Source organism: Protopterus annectens, chromosome 2.part1 (genome assembly GCF_019279795.1).
Source record: "Protopterus annectens isolate FY-2018-M chromosome 2.part1, PAN1.0, whole genome shotgun sequence".
NCBI classification, from domain to species: domain Eukaryota; kingdom Metazoa; phylum Chordata; order Ceratodontiformes; family Protopteridae; genus Protopterus; species Protopterus annectens.
In genome coordinates this window covers 1,566,608,405-1,566,628,509 of record NC_056729.1, presented here as the reverse complement: position 1 = coordinate 1,566,628,509, position 20,105 = coordinate 1,566,608,405, and the positions used below count along the sequence as shown (strand labels likewise).

Below are 20,105 nucleotides of genomic sequence, written 5' to 3'. Positions count from 1 at the left end.
AAATGCCACTAGCTCCTCTTCTTGTTCACCAGGTCTACCAGATCAATTATTTATTTTAGAACACACTCAGGGGAGATTCTAAATACAACAGGCAAAGATTTAATCAACTTAGTGAAGATAAAAAAACACAAATAATTATTTTTTCCTTCCCGCTACTGGCCACCAAATGCCACAAGCTTCTCTTCTATTGTTCACCAGGACTATCACACCTGCCTTAGCCATTCCTGGGCTCAACCTGACCCATGTATGGAGCCAGTGAGAAGATCAAGGATGCCGCTGATGTTGGTGCAGCATTATACTGCTGTTGTGGAGTGTGCCGTAAGCCCCACCACCTCGTGGCAGAGTTGTTAGCTCTGCTATCTCTGCCCTCTGATGATGCATGCCAGCTTCAACACATGCACTGCCTTCTGACAAAGTGGCTCACAACTTATGCAGCTTTCCAGGCTCATATACTGTTTACTGCAAAGAGACTGGGCAGCCTCCCTCCCTTTTTGATGGGTGAGCTGACATCGGCCACTTACTCCCATCATCTCTCCTGTGACTCTTCCAGCTACTTTGCTTATACTGCTGTTGTGGAGTGTTCCGTAAGCCCCACCACCTCATGGCAGACTTGTTAGCTCTGCTATCTCTGCCCTCTGGTGATACATGCCAGCTTCAACACATGCACTGCCTTCTGACAAACTGGCTCACGCTCACAAGCTGCAGCTTCCAGGGCTCATACACTGTTTACTGCAAAGAGACTGGGCAGCCTCCCTCACTCCCTTTTTTGATGGGTGAGCTAACATCAGCCACTTGCTCCCATCATCTCTCCTGTGACTCTTCCAGCTACTTTGCCACAAATCAACCACAGTTCATCTAGGGAACAGTAAAGGCTTTATCCCTCTGCATGATAGGGCTTTATGAAGGAATTAATAATTATTTCCTCATTATACCTCCACGGTGGTGCAGCGGTAGCATTGTTGCCTTACAGCAAGAGGTTCTCCCGTTTGATTCTCGGCTGGAGTGCGTGGAGTGCCTTCTGTGTGGAGTCTGCATGTCCTCCCCGCCGTTGGGTGGGCATTCGAAAGACATGCGTAAATGAGCGTGCCTTTGTTGAAGGTTGAACGTCGAGCTTCTCAGCTGGAGTGCAGGGAGTGCCTTCTGTGTGGAGTCTGCATGTCCTCCCCACAGTTGGGTGGGCGTTCGAAAGACATGCGTAAATGGGCGTGCCTTCGTTGAAGGTTGAACGTTGAGCTGGCAATCATTAGCGGACCAGAGTTCCGCTGTGGCGACCCCTAACCGGGAAACGCCGAAAGACAACAACAATAATTATTTCCTCATTGCTACCTCATTACCTCATTGCTATTTCAGGTAAGTAGAGAGGAGTACATGTATATTTAATAGTATACAAATATAGATGAAAAGCCACCAGCTAGACGATAAATATTGTTTAATAACAAACAAAACTTGTACAGCTAAAACGTACTTCAAACAAACTTGCGACAAACTTAAAACGCCAAATAGAAACACTTAAAAAACAATAATAGAATTCAATGTGAGGGGATGACTGTTGCCATAAGAGGGCATACAAAACACGCGCATCCCCCTGGGCACTATCTTGAAGTGTAAACATGCCTCTAGGTGCAGCCTCTGCCAGGCTAGTCTCTGTAACTGATATAGATCATCTTGAAGTACCTTAAACAGTCTATTAAATTCAGTAACATTCTCACCATTCGGTGTTGTTGGTGACATACTCGGTTGGTTGTTCAACTCCAGAGCCAATAAAGGATTTTCTTTACAATGCTTGAGGGAGTCCCAAGTAGAGGTACCAATCATCCTCGTCTCTGGGCGGAAATCCAACTCAATGTTACTAGACTCCATGTGTTTCACTTGCTAACAGCACAACAGCAAAACGAAAAAAGTCCAAAAACTGTAGCAAGGGAACAGAGGCTCCAAGTGGAAAAAACAGGAAAACAGGAACACACCAAATCCACTGGATACACCACACAGAGAGGTCCACTGTTGTAGAAAGCTTCTTTATTAAAACTAGAACACACATGTTCATAAAGCTCACAGCTGATCTGTCCACACATTAGAAGGTCATAAAGATTGTCATGTACCAACTTCACAACTCTATTGACCTGTTCTCTGCAAATGACCTCATATACTTTGTCATCTGACAGCATATTGATCATGGTGGCAATGTACTCAGAAGAGTCCATAACAACCACTGCTCCTCCTTTGTCAGCTTGTTTAACAATAATGTTTTCATTATTCTTAAGGGAAACAATGGAGCTCTGCTCAGCTTTGCTAACATTATAGAAGCAACATCTTTTCTTGCTGTTACTTAGCTTAAACCAATCATAAAAATCACTCTCACACATTTTCTGGAAGCTCTCAACATTATGTGGCAACATAGGTGTAAAGCTGCTCTTAACCTTAAAAAAACTTTTTACAGTGTTAGTGTCCAAAACCTTACTGTCTTTGAAAAAGATCTTAAGGGAAACATTGCGACAGGATAGCCTCAAGTCTATTAAAATGTCACTTAAATGCAGTTGTTTACCTTGCAAGTTGTAATTCTTGTTTCTCCTTTTACGTAGGAAAAACTGAGAGAACATTCACTCAGAGAATTTATGAGCATGAATATGCCATAAAAAATAAAAAATTAAACAACGCGCTAACAAAACATATAAATGAATGTAATAATCATAATTTTAATTATATGGTAATAGATCAAGTGGAAATAGAAGAAAGAACCCTGTGGAACTTAATTTTAGAAGAAAGAGAACTTACCTGGCAAATTAAATTACAAGCTGATTGTATGCCAGGCTTAAATGAAAGAAGTTCTATAGGGCCAATTTTAAAATTAAAAGCATTGACTCGTAATAAAATTCAAGATTAATTTAATATTTGATTTTAAGTATTTTAATAATTTTGGTATATGGAGGAAGCTATGTAATAATAATATATGTTATATGATAATTTACTATATGGAATATATTAGTTGTGACATTTTATTATTTAATATTTAATATTTAATAATTTATAAATGTTAAGGGTTGGAGAAGTTGTGATTTCATGATTTATATAAAAGAATTATCTAAATTATTAGTTTTTAAATTTTTATATAATATAATGTATTATTATTGTCTTTTAGTATTCAATTGCTGTTGTTTAAGCATTCCTTGAATTGTATTTAGAAATTCTATTTCCCATTTTTAGCTACTGAGCATGCTCCAATTTGAATTTGATTTTGGCGCAATTTTCTGTGAAGGTTATAAAAGGAAGTGATGTAATAGATGTTTTTTGTCTGAGGAAGTTTAAAATATTTAAACGAAAGCGCTCACATTGAATTCTATTCTTGTTTTTTAAGTGTTTCTATTTGGCGTTTTAAGTTTGTCGCAAGTTTGTTCGAAGTACGTTTTAGCTGTACAAGTTTTGTTTGTTATTAAACAATATTTATCGTCTAGCTGGTGGCTTTTCTTCTATATTTGTTTATTAGTTTGGTCGTTGCTTATCATATTTAATAGTATCTTTGATAAGAATTGTTACACCCCCTGCAGCTTTATGTGATTTCTCCCATGAAGTGCTTCTGCTGATTCTGGGACATTTTTTTTTTTTTTGTCATGCCTCTGGAATGGGTAAAATGTCAGTTTGATAGTACACCCATTTTAGAACTGAACTGTCCCATTTACTGCACATACTTCTAACAACAGTGTGTATCAGTTTCAGACCAGAGGCATTTACCTTGATATTGTTATTGAATCAGTTAAGATTTCATTTGGTTACTGGACCTTAATTTAGAAGAATCACCTCACAGTAGCTAAGAGATGCTTCCAGCCAGCCAACCACAATCCCTTTTTCCCGTTTTTGCACAATTACCTTCAAAAACAGGCTCACTTCCATAAACTGGGGCTTCCTTAAGTACCTCCCTCTTAATGAAACCGTTCTACACTTTAATTGCATTTTTCTTGATGTACTTGACTCTTTAGCTCCTCTTAGAAATGTGAGAATCAAAGCTAACTACTCACCTTGGCTCACCAAAAACACCCTATTTCTCATGAAAGAAAGAAACAAAAAATTGGAAAAAGTAGCTAATAATTAAATCTGCAACATTCCTACAAAAATATAAAGAACTAAGAAATCTAGCAAAAACAGCAATTAACAAAGACTAGAAAACGTACTTTGATAATTCCCAGTTCTCCCAAAAGTCTAACCCCAAAACGTTCTGGCATACCATCAATAAAATCTTAAAATCCAGGTCAACCTACCACCCCCAAACCCCTACCCTAATAATTCTCCCATAGAAGCTGCCACCTTACTTAATACCCACATCATTGAATTTATTCAGACACTTAACCAACCCTCCCAAAGCCATAACCACCCTCACACCACTCAATACACATGCAACACAACCCCTTCCTCTCTTACGCCCGTCTGCACAGCCTACATCAAATCACTTCTACTAAAACTGAAACCTTGTTCTCCCTCTACCGACAACCTCCCTCCCATCTTTCTTAAACTCTCTGCACATTTCATAGCCTATCCTGTCTCTAGCCTAATAAATAGTCCTGTCCAAGAGTCAACTGTCCCCGACATCTGGAAATCTTTCTACACCATTACACTTTACAAAGTAGGTGACTCCACTGAGCCCTCTAACTACAGACCCATTGCCATCCTATCTCCTCTATCCAAAAGCCTCGAAAAATGTATTCACAATCAACTTTTAACTCACCTTATTAATGAAAATCTTCTGACCCCCACTCAACATGGCTTTAGGCCACACCACAACACCTCCACTTCCCTCCTATCCTTCACTCACACTGTTGCAGGGACAAAAACCTCCTCTTGTCTTGTCTCTTTCTCGACCTCTCTAAAGCATTCAATACTATCTCCCATTCCAAACTACTTACTAAGCTTACTGACGTTAATATTTCCCCCTCTACTATTCAATTGTTCTCAAGCTAGTTATCAAATAGGCTCCAGTCTGTCAGATGGCAATCTACTTGCTCCCCTTTCTTACCTATCCAAACTGTCCTTGGCCGCCTCCTATTCAACATTTTCACCAATCATCTTTACTCCTACTGCAACACCTCCTCTCTCATATAGTACACTAATGACTCTACTCATCTCTTGTGCTGACAACATCTTTAAACGTCTTTCTGTCATGCAAAACACCTACTCATCTGTGGAAAAATGGCTCACGGAGCATCAAATTATTCTCAACCCCAAAAAAACTAAGCTCCAACTATTTCTCCCCAAAACTCTCCACCACCTTAAATCCACCTTTACTATTTCTTAGCTAGATAACACTCTAATCAAAGCTGAGACTCACACTACGTTACTGGGTACAATAATTGATGATTAACTCAAATTTGACATCCATATCCAACACTGCATCAAAATAAACTAACATGAAACTGGGTCTTCTCTACAAGAATAAGAAATTTATTGCTGCCAACTCCAAACCCACCCTTGCCCAAGCCTGTCTCCTTCCATGTCTCCTCTATGCCTTCCCTATCCTAACTCACCTCCAGTCAAACCTTCTCTCCAAACTAGAACAAGCTTACAATAACATAGCCAGATTTGCCAGTAACCAGCCTTATAAATCCCATCATTGCCTTGCCCTGAAACAGCTTCAATGGCTAAAATTCCCCCAACTCTTACTACTTGCCCAGCTGCAGCTGACACACTCCCTACTCAACAAACCACTAGCCTCCCCATCACTCTCTCCCTTAGTATCCCCTTATACCCCAACCTGGTCTCTTCGTAGTTCCAACCAGCACCTACTAGACATCTATAAACCCAACAAGACTTATGATAAACTCCCCTATAAACACTTGGGTTTTGTATATTGCCTACTGTGTTATCTTTTTATGTTTTTATTGCTGGACCTTTTCTCCTTGGGTCTCCACTGAAAATGGGCCATTGGCTTAGATGGACTAACCCAGTGAACAAATGTCAGCTAAATAAATTAATATATATATATATATATATCTACTCCTCCTGGTCTCAAGCCCATGTGTTTCCTGTGTTCTCAAGGAGTAGCAGGGACAGCGACAACATTAGACTAAAATGAACTTACATCCAGGCAGACATAGAAGAGTTTTGAAGGCCTTTCTGTTTAAGCTGTAACCCTTCCCCTGGTGGCTAACTTGGGTGCTTGCATCACTGTGGGGGCCTGCTATGCCTTACCCATGGGAGTGAGTGCTCCCATCCATAGGATCATAGGAGGTTACTAGGCTATTGTCCCTGAGGCCATTATAAGCCTAGCCAAGAGTTTAGCTCATGTTTAGACAAGTCAGCACCCGATGCCCCTGTCCAGCAGGGACACGAGTGTAATCCCAGGGGAATATTTTCTGTTTTCCATCCAGTTTGCATTTAAAAAGGGGTAAAGAGGTAATCTGCTTGATGTGGAGAGGGTGTCTATTCCATAGATGGGGGAGTCTCTGAGACACAAATCTGTCATGCCAACAAGTCCTGTTGATGTCACAGTCCAGGTTGAGGCCACATGTGCAAGTTACTTACGTGGAGCTTGACTTGTGGATATGCAGTAGTCCCGTCAAGGTGGGGTCCGTGTTCACCTTGTATGCCAGACAGAGGTTACCTTTGAGGAGTCTGTATGAAACTGAGTAGAAGGATAGGGCTTTTAGCCTATCTGTGTATGGTAGATGTTTGAGACTGTGGATTCTCCTTTTGAGGAACCTCTGTGGTCTCTCCAGCTGCTGCATGTGCTTTGTGAGGTACATGCCAAAAGGGGAGTTTTACTCAATAATGGGCCTTATAAGGGGGATGTTATGACCTCCTTGTCCCTGGATGAGATACCCTTACGTATGAGGTGGACCATATAGAAGGCTTTCTGTACAGCGGAAGCAACATGGTGGTCAAAAGTCTGGTTGCTATCACCCAGGGTGCCCAAATCTCTCATGAGTGATTGCGTGCTTAGGACGTTGTTTTTAATGTGATAATTTGTGGGGACGTCACTCTTCCCAAAGGGGATGATGATACATTTGTTGATATTCAGCTTGAGGCCATGTTTCTGGTACCAGTCATTTGTTTGAGTGAGACCTTCTTGGAGGATGTCCACATCACTAAGGGAATTGATGACAACACCCAGCTTGCAGTCATCTGCAAACTTGGTCAGTCATTGCCCACTGGTTTTGACCTGCACCTCAGAAAAGTATATCCCAAATAACAGAGGCCCCAAGACCAAACCCTGGGGTACATCGCATATTACAGGTCAACTGCTTGAGGTGGCTTCCCCTATTTTGACTAGGCGGATTCTATCAATGAGCCAGTTTGCTACGCATCTGGTAACATATGCTTAGTTGAGAGAGCTTATCTATTATGCCTGAGTGGGGAATAGTGTCAAAGGCTTTGGCCAGGTCAAGGTAGGCGGTGTGTACCATCTTCCCCTCATCCATGGCTTTGGTGACCATCTGAAAGAAGTCAACCAAATTTAGCAGATGTGATCCCCCCCTTGGCAAAGCCAAACCATGTGGGATCGAGTGTTTGGAGGTTACCAATGTCCTTGTTAATGAGGTCCATGATAATCAGCTCAACAGCCTTGCAGATCAGGCTAGTTAGCCTGATGGGTCTATAATTTCCCTGACCGGTGTATGCTCCACCTTTGTGTAAAGGGATGGCGGTGGCTGTCCTCCACTCAGCTGGGATGAAGCTGGTACTCAAGCTTTGGTTGAATAGGGCACCTAATGGTTCTGCAAGTTCCTGCCTGAGTTCACATAGGATGCAGCCTGGTATGTTATCGGGTCCCATGGAGGCTGTATTTTTTGCCTTTGAGAGAGCAGTGATGACCTGTTTCCTAGATATAAGGGAAAGGGGCAGGTATTGGGGATATCCTGATTTACTGATGGGGGGACAGATGGGTGAAGTTTTCTCTGAACCTGTCAGTCAGCAAGTTTGCTATATCTGCGGCATTTGTATATGCGGTGCACTTGACCACCAGTTCTGAACAGATCTGGGTGCTTCCTTTGAGGCTGTGGACATATGTGAAGAAGGCCTTATGATTGTGTCTAGTAGATGTGGCCAATTTGGACTCGAAGTTTGCTTTGAAGGATTTCATTAGTGCTCTTATTTGCTCGTTCGGGCTAAGGAGACATTGCTTCCAGTTGAACACCTGCTCCTTCTTGATCTTGGACAGCAATTTTTTCCTTTTGTTATAGAGTTTATTTAATGCAGATGTCCACCAGACAGGTTTACTCTTCCTTGCGGAGGATGATTCAGTCCTGTTGGGTATTCCTGATTCCATGCATCTATATAAATATTCATATAGTGCTTTGGTATAGTTTTGGATATTGGTGCCAGTTCCTACAGAGGGGGAGTGAGCTGTGAAGTTGTTTATACCATCCCTCGGGAGGCTGTAATCAGCTTTGGAGAAGTTTTTATGTCTGATCCTAGCTAGAGGCGGGTTGGGGAGATGGTGACTTTCAAAAGTGACCGCTTTATGGTCAGATCTTACCAGGGAGGATAATACTATAAGGATGCTGCAGTGGTTACTCTTGTTGGTTAATATCAAGTCCAAGATATTATCACCTCTTGTGGGAGTATTGACTACCTGTAATCAAGGAATCTCTGGGCATTTGTGTTCTGGGATGAGTAGTTCTTCCAATTTATGTTTGAGAAATTAAAGTCACCCAAGATCAGGTTAAAGAGTTGAATCATGATAGATTCAAACAGGTCCAAATAGGTGGATTGGGCATCTTGAGTCAGGTTTGGGGGCTGGTAGCTAGCTATGATTTGAATAGGAGTCTTGTCAGTAGTTAACTGCCCCTGGAGTGTCTCCTGTGCGTCATACTGTTTGAACAGTCTGGAGGTGTGTATGTCTTTAATGTATATTGAAACTCCACCTCCTTTGGCTTTACTGCCCACAGCTTGGGGTCTGAATGTATGATAGGATAAGTAACCAGGTAAGGCTGGGGTGCTCTCTGCAGCTTTGAACCAGGTTTCTGTGACTGCACAGATGTCAGCATTTTCCAGGGTTAAGAATGCTTGCATTGAGTGCAGTTTCATGTTTAGACTCCTAGTGTTTATCAGCATGACCTTTCATTTGTTTGATGATGAAGGGCTATCATCACTAGCCATCACTATGCCAACCCCATATTATCAGTTCACAGTTGTATCTTTGTTGTCTGCAGTGTATGTGGCAAAGTGGCCAACTGGCCCAACTCTCTCTGCTCCCAGGCAGACAAGTTAGCAGTAGCCACTCACTATTACTCTCCCTCATGCAGGTCTTCCAGCACCCAAGCTACTAGATGAACTTAGGTTACCTGGGTCAAAGTCAGGGCATTATCTCTGAGCCACAGAATGGGGGAAGAGGCAAGACGTTTTATGTCTGACAAGTTCTTAAGTAATTTTTTCCTTCTTAAATAGAATGTTGTAGAAGTACATGGATATTAATGTTAGTACCTTAACTTTTTCCACACATTGTGTGAGGTGTTGTATTTGAATGGAATAACTGTACTTTGTGTACATATGAAACAGACACATATAGATGTAGTTTTAGGGTCTATGTTCGCACATCGAATATGGAACACAGTGAACAGCTTATGATCGAATCAAAATGTTAAAGTACTGAAAACACTTAACTTTGGAAAATAATTCATCGAATGACCATAGTTGGCAAACAACCAGGAAGTACCGCAATGCATAAGGTAAGTAAAGGAAGCCATTTTTAATTCTTTAAAATTTGCCCTTTTCCTCACTGTAGTGTGGTCTTGGAGTTGGTTTATATAGTCGGTGGGGGTGCAGGCTGATTAGATTTGCAATGTTGGCCAGCTATAGCCATTTGATGAATTATTTTCTGATGTTAAGAGTTTTCGGTACTCTAACATTTCGCTATTTTACATTCGATTATAAGCTGTTTGCTGTGTTCTGTATTCGATGAGTGAACATAGACCTGTAGTTTCACACAGTTTAAGCCAAGGTAGTTTGGTTGTCACTGTATAGGTGTAATGAAGTAATATGAGTTAACCACATAAAAATAATAGTTGCTAAACAAAGCAATAGCACTCGACATCAGGGCCAACTCTCTAGCCCTGTAATATGATTGCAGTTATTTGCATTGCTTAAATATGACTTATTCATACCCTGGGAAAGAAATTCATCACAAATGTACATTGTGTTAGAGGTAATAAAATTAGTATATCATTAAAATCAAATTACACATTGATGTAAATGAGTATAAATCAAATCAAGTAAAAAAAATAAATAAATATTGCTTACTGGGTAAACCCACTGGGTGGACAGTCCCTTTTAAGGGGCTGCCCAGGAGCAGAGTCACGCAGTAGACAAATGAAGGCTGTGCAAATCAAATCAACGACTTTTGTAAGGTCTGCATCTAGCAGCAAATAGCTTTAAACCTATGTACCAAGCAGCCAGACAGTGATGACAGCTCTATTAGAGCCAAACATCTTTAACACTTGTACCATCTCTTGGGTTTGAACATATATTTTGGGTCTATATTATATAATCGAACTTTCGAATCCCATATGTTCGACAACATATGATCGAATTTCGAAAGTTCGAATATATAATAAAAAACAAAAAACAAAAAAATGAGCTTAACAGTGCAGGCAGGGGGGCAAGCACCCTTGCACCCCCCACACACCCCTACTTAAATACACCAACTCCAAGATTGTACTTCAGTGCAGAAAAGGAAAATTCTCCCATTCTGCACTGAACAGCGCCGTTATACTTAACCTTTGAACACTTGAAATGTCAATCATATGACGTTTGACATTTCAAGCGTTCGAGGTTCTAATAGGAACCCTATATTTCATAGGTTAGTATTAGGCTAGCTGCCCTTGTGGGCCATTTTAAGCCTAGCCAATTACCCCATGTGGGAATCAAGCCCTGCACCTTGTGTCTGTAAGGTAAACAACTTAACCATTATGCCATCCTATAAGTCCTACATCAGCTTTTCATAACGTTATCAAATATGGTTTAAAAACAGTATAGAAGGTTGGCAAATAAAACTAAAAATGACATGTTCATAAATTGGCAGGTTTAAGAGATATGACAGTGTTGCACTAATTTATTAATGTAATGGTTCTTGGGACAGTAATATCAGAAACCTCCATTTAAGCTTTTCTGGTGAATTACTGCATTACTTTCTTTAGCTAGGTTTATATCTGGGAATTGCTAATTTTATGTCGTGGCTGTTTATAGTCAGAAGACATGGAGGTCCTGTTAACCTGTCCTTTGGACCATTTACATAGAGTTCTTTATACATGCAGACAATCAGACATGATGCTGCTATAGTGTTAACCTTCTGTTTACTACACTTTTGACACAGGAAGTACTACAAGTATATTCTGACAAGGAATTTTGAGGCACTAAACTCCAAAGGAGGTGGCAACCAAGTGTCCCTGTTGAACATTATGATGGATCTGAAAAAGTGCTGCAATCATCCCTACCTCTTTCCTGTTGCTGCTGTGGTATGTATGTCTATAGCATGTAGTACAGCATGATGCACAATACAATTTACAGAGTAGCATGAATGTAAATGCAGTACCTAATGCTCTCTCTCACATTTTGCTAAAGGGATCTAGTTCTATTCGCTAAACATTTTTTTCTGGGTGTTCAAGAAGTCAGGTACATCTTGAACTATGCTTAGTTATGGAACATTTCCTTTTGCTCTTAAAGTGTCATATTGTATTTATGTGAAGACTGCTTAGTAGCACCATTTGGATCCAGATTAGATCAGACTGATTTTCTTTTGAATATCAAATTGTAAAATGAAATGCCAACTGTACTCAAATATACTGGCTATCTTATACATTTTATTAGCGGTGCTTCTTAATAATGAGAGTTTGTATAGTGCTGTATTGTTGATCTATGAATTATAATTATTTTTGATTTATATGACACTTTTTGAGCCAGCACACCGTGAACTATTCTTTTACTTTAGTTGCACTATGGATCTTACCACTGTTAAGTCGTTATTAATGCATTCAGGCCAACAAAGCCAAACACCCCTATCTGTAGACATGATATGTTCATAGGCTCATAGGTGTTTACTAGGCTAATGACCACAAGGGCCTTTTTAAGCCTAGCCATGCATCCCAAATCTCTGACAAGTTCTTTGACCCTCGATAAGTGTAGGCAGGGGCTTGGGAGATGAAACATTTGTAAGAAGGGGCCTGGGAGATGAACCATTTACAGGCTGCCTGTGTCCATTAGAGACAAAGGTGTCAAAAAATCCTGTTCCCCATCCAATTGTCCAGTTTACTCTTGAATTGGGTTAGGGAGGACCTCTGCTTCACATGGATGGGGAGCCTGTTCCAAAGAAGGGGAAATTTTTGGGATGCATACCTGTCTCTCAAGCAGGTCAAGTTTATATCAAAGGCAAGGTTTAAGTCTTTGGCATGGCTAATTTTGGTGCTGTTTGTTTTGCAGATATGCAGGAGGTCCATCAGAGTGGGGTCTCAAAATGCCTTATATGCCTGGCATAGATTTCTACAGAACAGCATATGGGAGACAGAATACAAGGTTAGGACTTTGGAGAGATCTGCACAGGATATGTTACTTACACCCTGTATTCTTTTAGTGGGGAACCTCTGTGGATGTTCCAGTTGTTGGATGTGCCTGGTTAGGTATATACCAAAGGGGGCATTGTACTCAATGATAGGTCTAATAAGTGGTGAATACAGTGGAATAATGACCTCATTGGACCTAGATGCCATACTTTTGTGTATAAGCTGCACAATATAGAATGATTTCCTCACTTCTGTAGACACGTGATCGTCAAAGGCTAGATTACTGTCTATGTGTGTTCCCAAGTCCCTGACTACTGGGTCAACCCTTAGGAGTGTTTTGTCAATATGAAAGTTACCATGGGTAGACGACTTCCCAAAAAATATTATTATGAAGTTTTTGGCATTTAGTTTTAGTCCATGGCTGTGGCACAAGTTATTTGCCTGTGTCAGCCTTTCTTGGAGAACATTTGTGTCAGTGGGGGATTTTATGACTGCTCCTAATTTGCAATCATCTGCAAATTTAGTCATCCAGGGGCTCTTGATATTGGGCTTGACTTCAGAGAAGTAAATGCCAAAAAAGGAGCTGTCCCAGGACTAATCCCTGAGGGACTCCACTTGTGAGTGGCCTCTTTGTAGCAGTAGACTCCCCAGTTCTAACTTCCTGGGTCCTGTCTGTGAGCCAGATGACTATCCACTGGGTGATACAAGGGTTTATACCTAACCTCTTGAGTTTGTCAACAATACCTGAGTGCCTTATTGTGTCAAACACTGTGGCCAGGTTAAGGTAGGCAGTGTGAACCATTTTGCCCTCATCCATTGCTTTGGTGACCTTCTCAAAGAAGTCCACAAGGTTGAGTAGGCATGACCTGTCTTTGACAAAACCAAATTGGGTTGGGTCCAGTGTCTGAAGGTTTTCTATTTCATTATTGATCATTTCCATGATAAATTTTCCCCACGACTTTCCATATGAGACTAGTGAGATTTATGGGTCTGTAATTTCCAGGGTCTGTAGATGGCCTACCTTTATGCAGAGGAATGACTACTGCTGTTCTCCATTTGTGAGATGCAAAGCCTGTTTGGAGACTACAGTTAATTAGCAATTCCAGAGAGCCTGATAAGTTATGTTTCATGCTATTTAGTAGGCATCCTGGTATATTCCCTGGGACTGTCAGTGCAGTGTCCTTGGCCTTAGAGACAACATTGAGGACCTGTTCCCTGTAGGGTGAGTTATATTTGATGGTTTTTCCTGAGGGGAGTTTGAGGGAGGGAGGGAGAGAGAGAGAGAGAGAGAGAGAGAGAGAGAGAGAGAGAGGTAAAGTTCGAGCTGAATTTATCAGCCAGTAGGTTTGCTATATCTTCTGGCTCCATATAGGTGGCTCCATTTGCAATGAACTCTTCACACAATTGTGTATTGCCTTTGAGGTTGTGGACATAGCTAATGAATGCTGTGTAGTTGTCCTGGGTGGCCAAACTTGGCTTTGTTAGACTTTATGTGTCCTCTTTGTCATTTGTTTAGTCTGATGAGAGTACTTTTTCCTTGGCATGATTTTCTTCTTCTGTTATAAAACCTATTGATGTTATGATTCCACTAAGGAGGTTTGTTTTTTGAGGTAGTTCTGCACTTCTTCCTGCTGGGTACAGTTTCCTTTACGCTATTAACATGCTTGTATAGGGTTTCTGTGAGCAGTTCCTTGTAGGCAGCAGTGTTCTTAGAGCTTATGGGGGCTTGAAATTTTGCTAGGTTATCACTTAAAAGTAGGATGTTAGCCTTAGAGTAGTTAATCAACATTCCATGGTTAGCTGGGGTTCCAGCTTTTATTTTTACTTCAAAGGAGATCACTTTGTGGTCTGACCTTACCAAAAAAGACATTACATTAGGGGTGTGCAGCAATCTTCCACATTAGTGAGGACCAAATCCAATATGTTTGCACCCCTGGTCAGTGTATGGTTCAGAAAGTTTGTATTTACAAAATCCAGGAATATCTGTGCCTGTACGTTTAGTGTCATATATGATTCCCAGTTAGTAGTGGGGTGACTGAAGTCGCCTGTGAATATGGTATTGGGTTGGATAGCATGTGTTACCAATAAGTTTCAATACATGTTATGGTGTTCCTAGGTTATAGAGGGGGACCTATGGCTTTTAAGGAAGTAGTATGGGATTTTTGCCTATGGTGATTTGAACATGGAGAAGCTCACGTGCATGTCCTGTTTGATCAGCCTTGAGGTATATTTATTTTTTATGTAAATTGAGACACCTCCACCTCTAGTCCCTGACTGTGTAGTAGCTGGAGTAATTGTGTTGAAAGCATTATAGTCTTGTACTGCCAGTGTGCTCTCCATAGCTTTAAACCATGTCTCAGTGACCCCACAGGCATCAGCATTCTCTAGGGTGAGGAGAGCTTGTGTGGAGTGAAGTTTTTTGTTTAGACATTGAGGAGTAATACATTTAGATTTTCTTGGTTTTGATTTGCTATGTTGAAGGTACTTCCAGTTTGCTATTACCTAAAAAAGGCACTATGGAGGAGGGCAATGTTTTTGCTAATATTTGACAGCCTAGAAGGGAGAGGTACATACTATCCATGGCAACCAGTGTGGTCTGTTGACCATCTCCTTCCATGCTGACAAAAGTTGCACCTCTTTAGAATGGCACCAGAAACTAAGCAAATTATTAAACTTCTGTTCCTATTGTGGCATCATCGTTGAAGAACTTACAATACTGCTCAGTGCTCCTCTCATACCAGCCTGGGACAGATATTCCGAGAGCTCCATGATATCTCTCTTCATATAGTCGATGGAGGTATGTCTCAAGACATTTACATCCACATGGAGTACGAGTCACACTGATTCTTGTGGTCCAATAACTTGAGTGTGTGTATAATGTGGAGGATCCTGACCTCTGGTAAGTAACTGTCCATGACTTTCTCCTTACTCAGCTTGGTAAGAAAGACATTATTGTGCTTCACAATGGAGTCTCCAGTGGCTAGAATATTGGATTGTGTGGTGGCATGCCTTATGGGATTAGAAGTAGAGGCTCCTTGATATGTGGCTGTATGTGCTGATGTGGGAGTTGTTTTCAAATAGTACTGAGGGTATTTGTTATGTGTACTTTGCCTAAGGCATCTTTGGGGTGTAGGAATATTATGTTTATGTAATTCTGTGAACTGTTTTATAGCATCCTTTATTAAAGCTCGTTTTGACTGTTCTTCTTTATTTGGTACAAAGGTCAAAGAGATGCTGATTTGAAGTGGAGAGGATGGAAAGACACTGTCTTCCATCAGAGTTTGCTTTTCAGCCCCTCAGAGGTCCTTCTCTAGGAACCAAAAGGGTTGAAAGCGTCTTTTTTTTGTAAAGTGCAACAACCTTTCCAGGGTGCCCTAATGGAAGATTCCCCTGCTGGGGGGGGAACGACAAATATAATGGACATGGCCTACATTGCAGGGGTGGTCCAAAGAACCAGAACATTTGTGGGGCTTTTTCAGCAGGCCCTTCCAGCACCCCTGAAGGCTTGCCTAACTGCCACACTCAGGAGGCAGTTGGAGTCGCTTGGCTGTCCATCCAAAAGCTTGTGAGGCCATTATCTCAAATGCATGGGGATTGAGAATCATGTCCATAGGTTACACAATTCCCTATTTGTTTACTTAGAAAGACTCCCAAAAATCCCTTTCAGGTGTACCACTCCACCAATGAAGGGACACAAAAGTAGAAATTCAAAAGTTGCTTGTCAACCAAGTCATCCAGGATGTCTCACCAGACCAACAAGGATCCAGGGTTCATTCCATATTCTTTTTAGTACCAAAGAAAAACTAGGATGTAAGACCTATTCCGGATCTCATCAAACTGAACCTTTTAGTCAAACAGACTGAATTTTGGATAGTCACAATGCAGTCCAATCTGCCTGTTCTGAGGAAGGACGACTGTTTGTGTTCAGTAGATCTCAAGAATGTCTACCATCACATAAAGATAGCGAGTCACTCCAGGAGGTTTCCACCCTTTCAGCTGGGGGCCAAACATTACCAATTTTGTGCTGTGCCCTTTGGTCACACCACATCTTCCTGCATGTTCACCAAATTCATGGCAGTAGTGGCAGCCCAGCTCAGGCTACAGGGGTTCCAGGTTTTCCTGTAACTGAATGATTGGCTCCTGACTACATCCATGAAGGCATCAATAATCAAAGCCTAGAGTTTCCTTACTCCAGCTGTGTCTGCCCTTGGGCATAACACTGAATTAAGAAAAATCCAGTCTGGAACCAGTTCATGTGGTAGAATTTTATCACACAGAGACATCCAAACAACCCTTATCAAGAGTGTACTCTCTTCAACTACAGGTTTCTCACATCCTACAGGTTCACAGCCCCCCACCCACTACTTCGGCACTCCATCTCCTTGGGCACATGGCTTCCTCAATTTTCTTGTACTGCCTACATAAGAGTTTTACAGTGGACTCTAACAGTTCAGTGGCCTCATCTAACAAATTCTATGGACTTTACAGTGGCTCTAACTAGTATTTGTTGTTTTCACATTTGGTGGTGGTTGTTGGAGTCCTTACTGTTCACAGCAGGCCGACCTTCTGTTCTTCCCCATCCCCAGGCCATGGTGACTGCAGATGTTTTCCTTCTGCTGTGAGGGTCATTTCAGGGGGAAGAATGTCCAAGGTACCTGGTCGGTATGAACAAAATCTTCACATTAATATCTTGGAGATGAGGATGGTCCTCCTTGCATTGTAGGCCTTTCAGGACCTCCTCCCAAGGGTGTAATTGCCTTTCAGACTGACAAGAAGTCAGAGGTAGGGTATCTGAACAAATGAGGAGGAACTCAGTCCTATCCCCTGTGTCAAGAGGCCATGAAGGTTTGGCAATGACCAACATCCTGTCAGTGGTTTCTGACTGCACTGCATATGCTGGAGAAATATAACATCATGGCAGACAGTTTGAGCAGGAACATTCTACCACCTCCAGTCTACTTACTTCCCCATCCAACACAAATTGCAAAAACTTTTATGCCCTGATCCCCCCAAGGGACAGTCACTAAGGGATGCTGTTCTGCATGCTTAGCTCCCAGATCTTCTTTATGCCTATTTCCCAATGCCTTTAATAACCAACTTTCTTCAGAAGGCAGCCTGTTGCAGAGCGACTGTCAGCTGTGGTCCTGTCAAGTATGGTTTCCCTTGCTTTGGTCTCACCTTCTTCATCCGTCCTATGTGCTAGATCCTGTTCTGCATCTTCTTTCTCATTCTTCGAGATTACCCCTCCCAAAACTTCACTCTCTCAAGCTAACTGCATGTTTTCTCCAGTTCTGATGATGGCCAGGAGTCCCAAACTCTCCAAGAGAGTTATTCAGATCCTTTCATCATCCCAAAAACCCTCCAATAGGAAGGATTTTGCTAGTAAATGGAAACATTTTTTATTTGACCTTCTGCTAAAGGATTAGATCCCTTTTCATTACCATTAGATGCCATTACAGACTTCTTGGCTAGTCTTTTTCATTCTGGTCTTCGTTATTTTACCATAAAGGTGCAACTGGCTGCCAGTTCTAACTTTCATATTGGCAGGGATAATACCCCTGTGGTAGTTCTTAAGCTTTCCTAATGCCTTCTTGGGGGGGGCACCTTTTTGTTATGTCCACCTGTTCGAGATCTAGTGCTACTTTGGGACCTTCATCTACTGCTGTAAGTTCTTACCAGACCCCCTTTTGAACCTTCATCCATGGTATCCTTAAAATCGTTATCATGGAAAACTGTCTTTTTGATGGCTGTCACTTCAGCCAGAGGAGTATCTGAACTTCAAGCATTATCCTTTGTGCCTCCATATTTGATTTTTCATAAAGATATGGTTACCTTAAGGAGCAATTCTTCCTTTCTGCTCAAGGTTACTTTGCAGTCTAATTTGAACCAGCCCAGTGTTCTTTCCAAAATTTAGTAGCTAGTGAGAATATTTGCTTTATTGTTTGGATGTTCATAGATAGTTCAGATTCTATTTGGACAGAACCAAATGTTTCAGAAAATCTGACCAACATTTTATATCCTTCTCAAAGTCAAGACTCGATAAGCCTGTTTCCAAAGTGATCCTATCCAAATGGCTCTCCAATTGTATTTTGTTTGCATACTCCTTGAAATGAATGTCTTTGTCTACACAGCCTAGAGGTCATTCCACAAGACTGCTGGTTACTTCAACCTCCTTTTTCTTGACAATTGTGCCTCAGCCTCTCTGGCCTAATACTAATACCTTTGTGTCCCATTACAAACTGGATGTTCAGTCTAGATGTGCAGTTTTTTTTGGTTCACCATTTTGCAGAATTTTCTGTCCTAGGGCCTCATTGGGATTTTACTGGCTGGGGACTCTGTCCCACAGGCTGAGACCAGACAGAAAAGAGAACATTGTATATAAAAGTTATATTCTTGCTATAATGATAGATCTGTGCTTTCTTCTTCCATCCATCTCAATCGTCCCTCCATCCTTGCCATCTTCAAACTATCTCCTTTTAGCCAGTGCTCCAGATCGGCCATGTGGTCCAGCCTTGAAGCCTGCACAGGAGAAACTATTTGTACTGCTCTCTGTTTCCTGCTTTCATATTCTTCATTCTGTTTATGATGTATTATATTCCAGAGAGTTTTTCAAAGGGCAGACTCAATCTGAGGAGATTATATTAATTTAGACTGTTATGAACAGAGCTCTTGGACTGAAGCTTCTGAAAATGGCAGATGTCAGATCCAATAGCCCACAGGTTGAGAGGGATGGAAGAAGACAACATAAATCTATTATTATGGTAAGTATATATCATTTGTTAAATGTCATTTAAACAACTAATTTAAATTAAAACAGACATCAGAATTAAGTTAACACATGTAACACTAATATATAAGGGGAATCTGTGAATAGGAACATTGTTTTGTAAATAAAACCAATCATTTCATGCTGTATTAGGATATAAAATAGCTCAACTTACAAATCCAAGCATTTTTACTTACCAGTTATATGTAGAAACAAACTCTCAGAAAATACCTTTTTTCAAAGGTTTCAGTTCAACCAATTCATTCAGGTCAGGATATAAAGGATATGAAAATGCTTTCATAGGATCATAGGAGGTTACTTGGCTAACAGCCCCACAGCCCTTACAAGCCTAGCCAAGTTCAACCTGTGTTCCCAAGGGTGTCTGGTTTAAGCAGACACTAAAATCAGCTCCTATTGCCCCTGTCCAAGAGAGACAGGGGTGGAACCCCCAGGATGAATTGTCGGATACCCATCCATTCATCCAAATTACGCTTAAATTGGGCCAACGATGGGCTTTGTTTAACATAAATAGGAAGCTTGTTCCTATTTTTTTGTTCCTTGTTATCATGGTGTGGATGGGAGGAGAAATGGGGTAGCAGTTATCCAGAAGGAACACTATGGCAAGAGTGTTTTGGAGGTGGAAATCTTCTTTAGAATGGATTTCCATTCTGGTAGAGTGTGATACGGTTAAACAGGGTGAGCTTCGTAAAGATATTAATTCTGCTTGCAGTAAACTAATCACCCAAACTAACTCTCAGTTTTTGGACAAAGTTTTAAGTGACATCAATAATAAATTAATTGGTCATGAGGAGGAAATAATGGAAAGAAAAAATAAGAAACTAGTGAGCAACACCCGCGACTAT

The 20,105-nt window shown here is 41.1% G+C and overlaps 1 protein-coding gene across 3 annotated transcripts in view; it reads left to right on the top strand.

Annotated features, from left to right (window-relative positions):
• The window catches only part of CHD5 (chromodomain helicase DNA binding protein 5), a 2,140,358-nt gene that overhangs the window by 1,041,826 nt on the left and 1,078,427 nt on the right, over positions 1-20,105 (top strand). For all 3 annotated transcript variants that reach the window (XM_044063016.1, XM_044063014.1, XM_044063013.1), the window contains exon 17: positions 11,294-11,435. In XM_044063016.1, the coding sequence (XP_043918951.1) occupies positions 11,294-11,435 (142 nt within the window). The remainder of the gene's footprint in view (positions 1-11,293; positions 11,436-20,105) is intronic.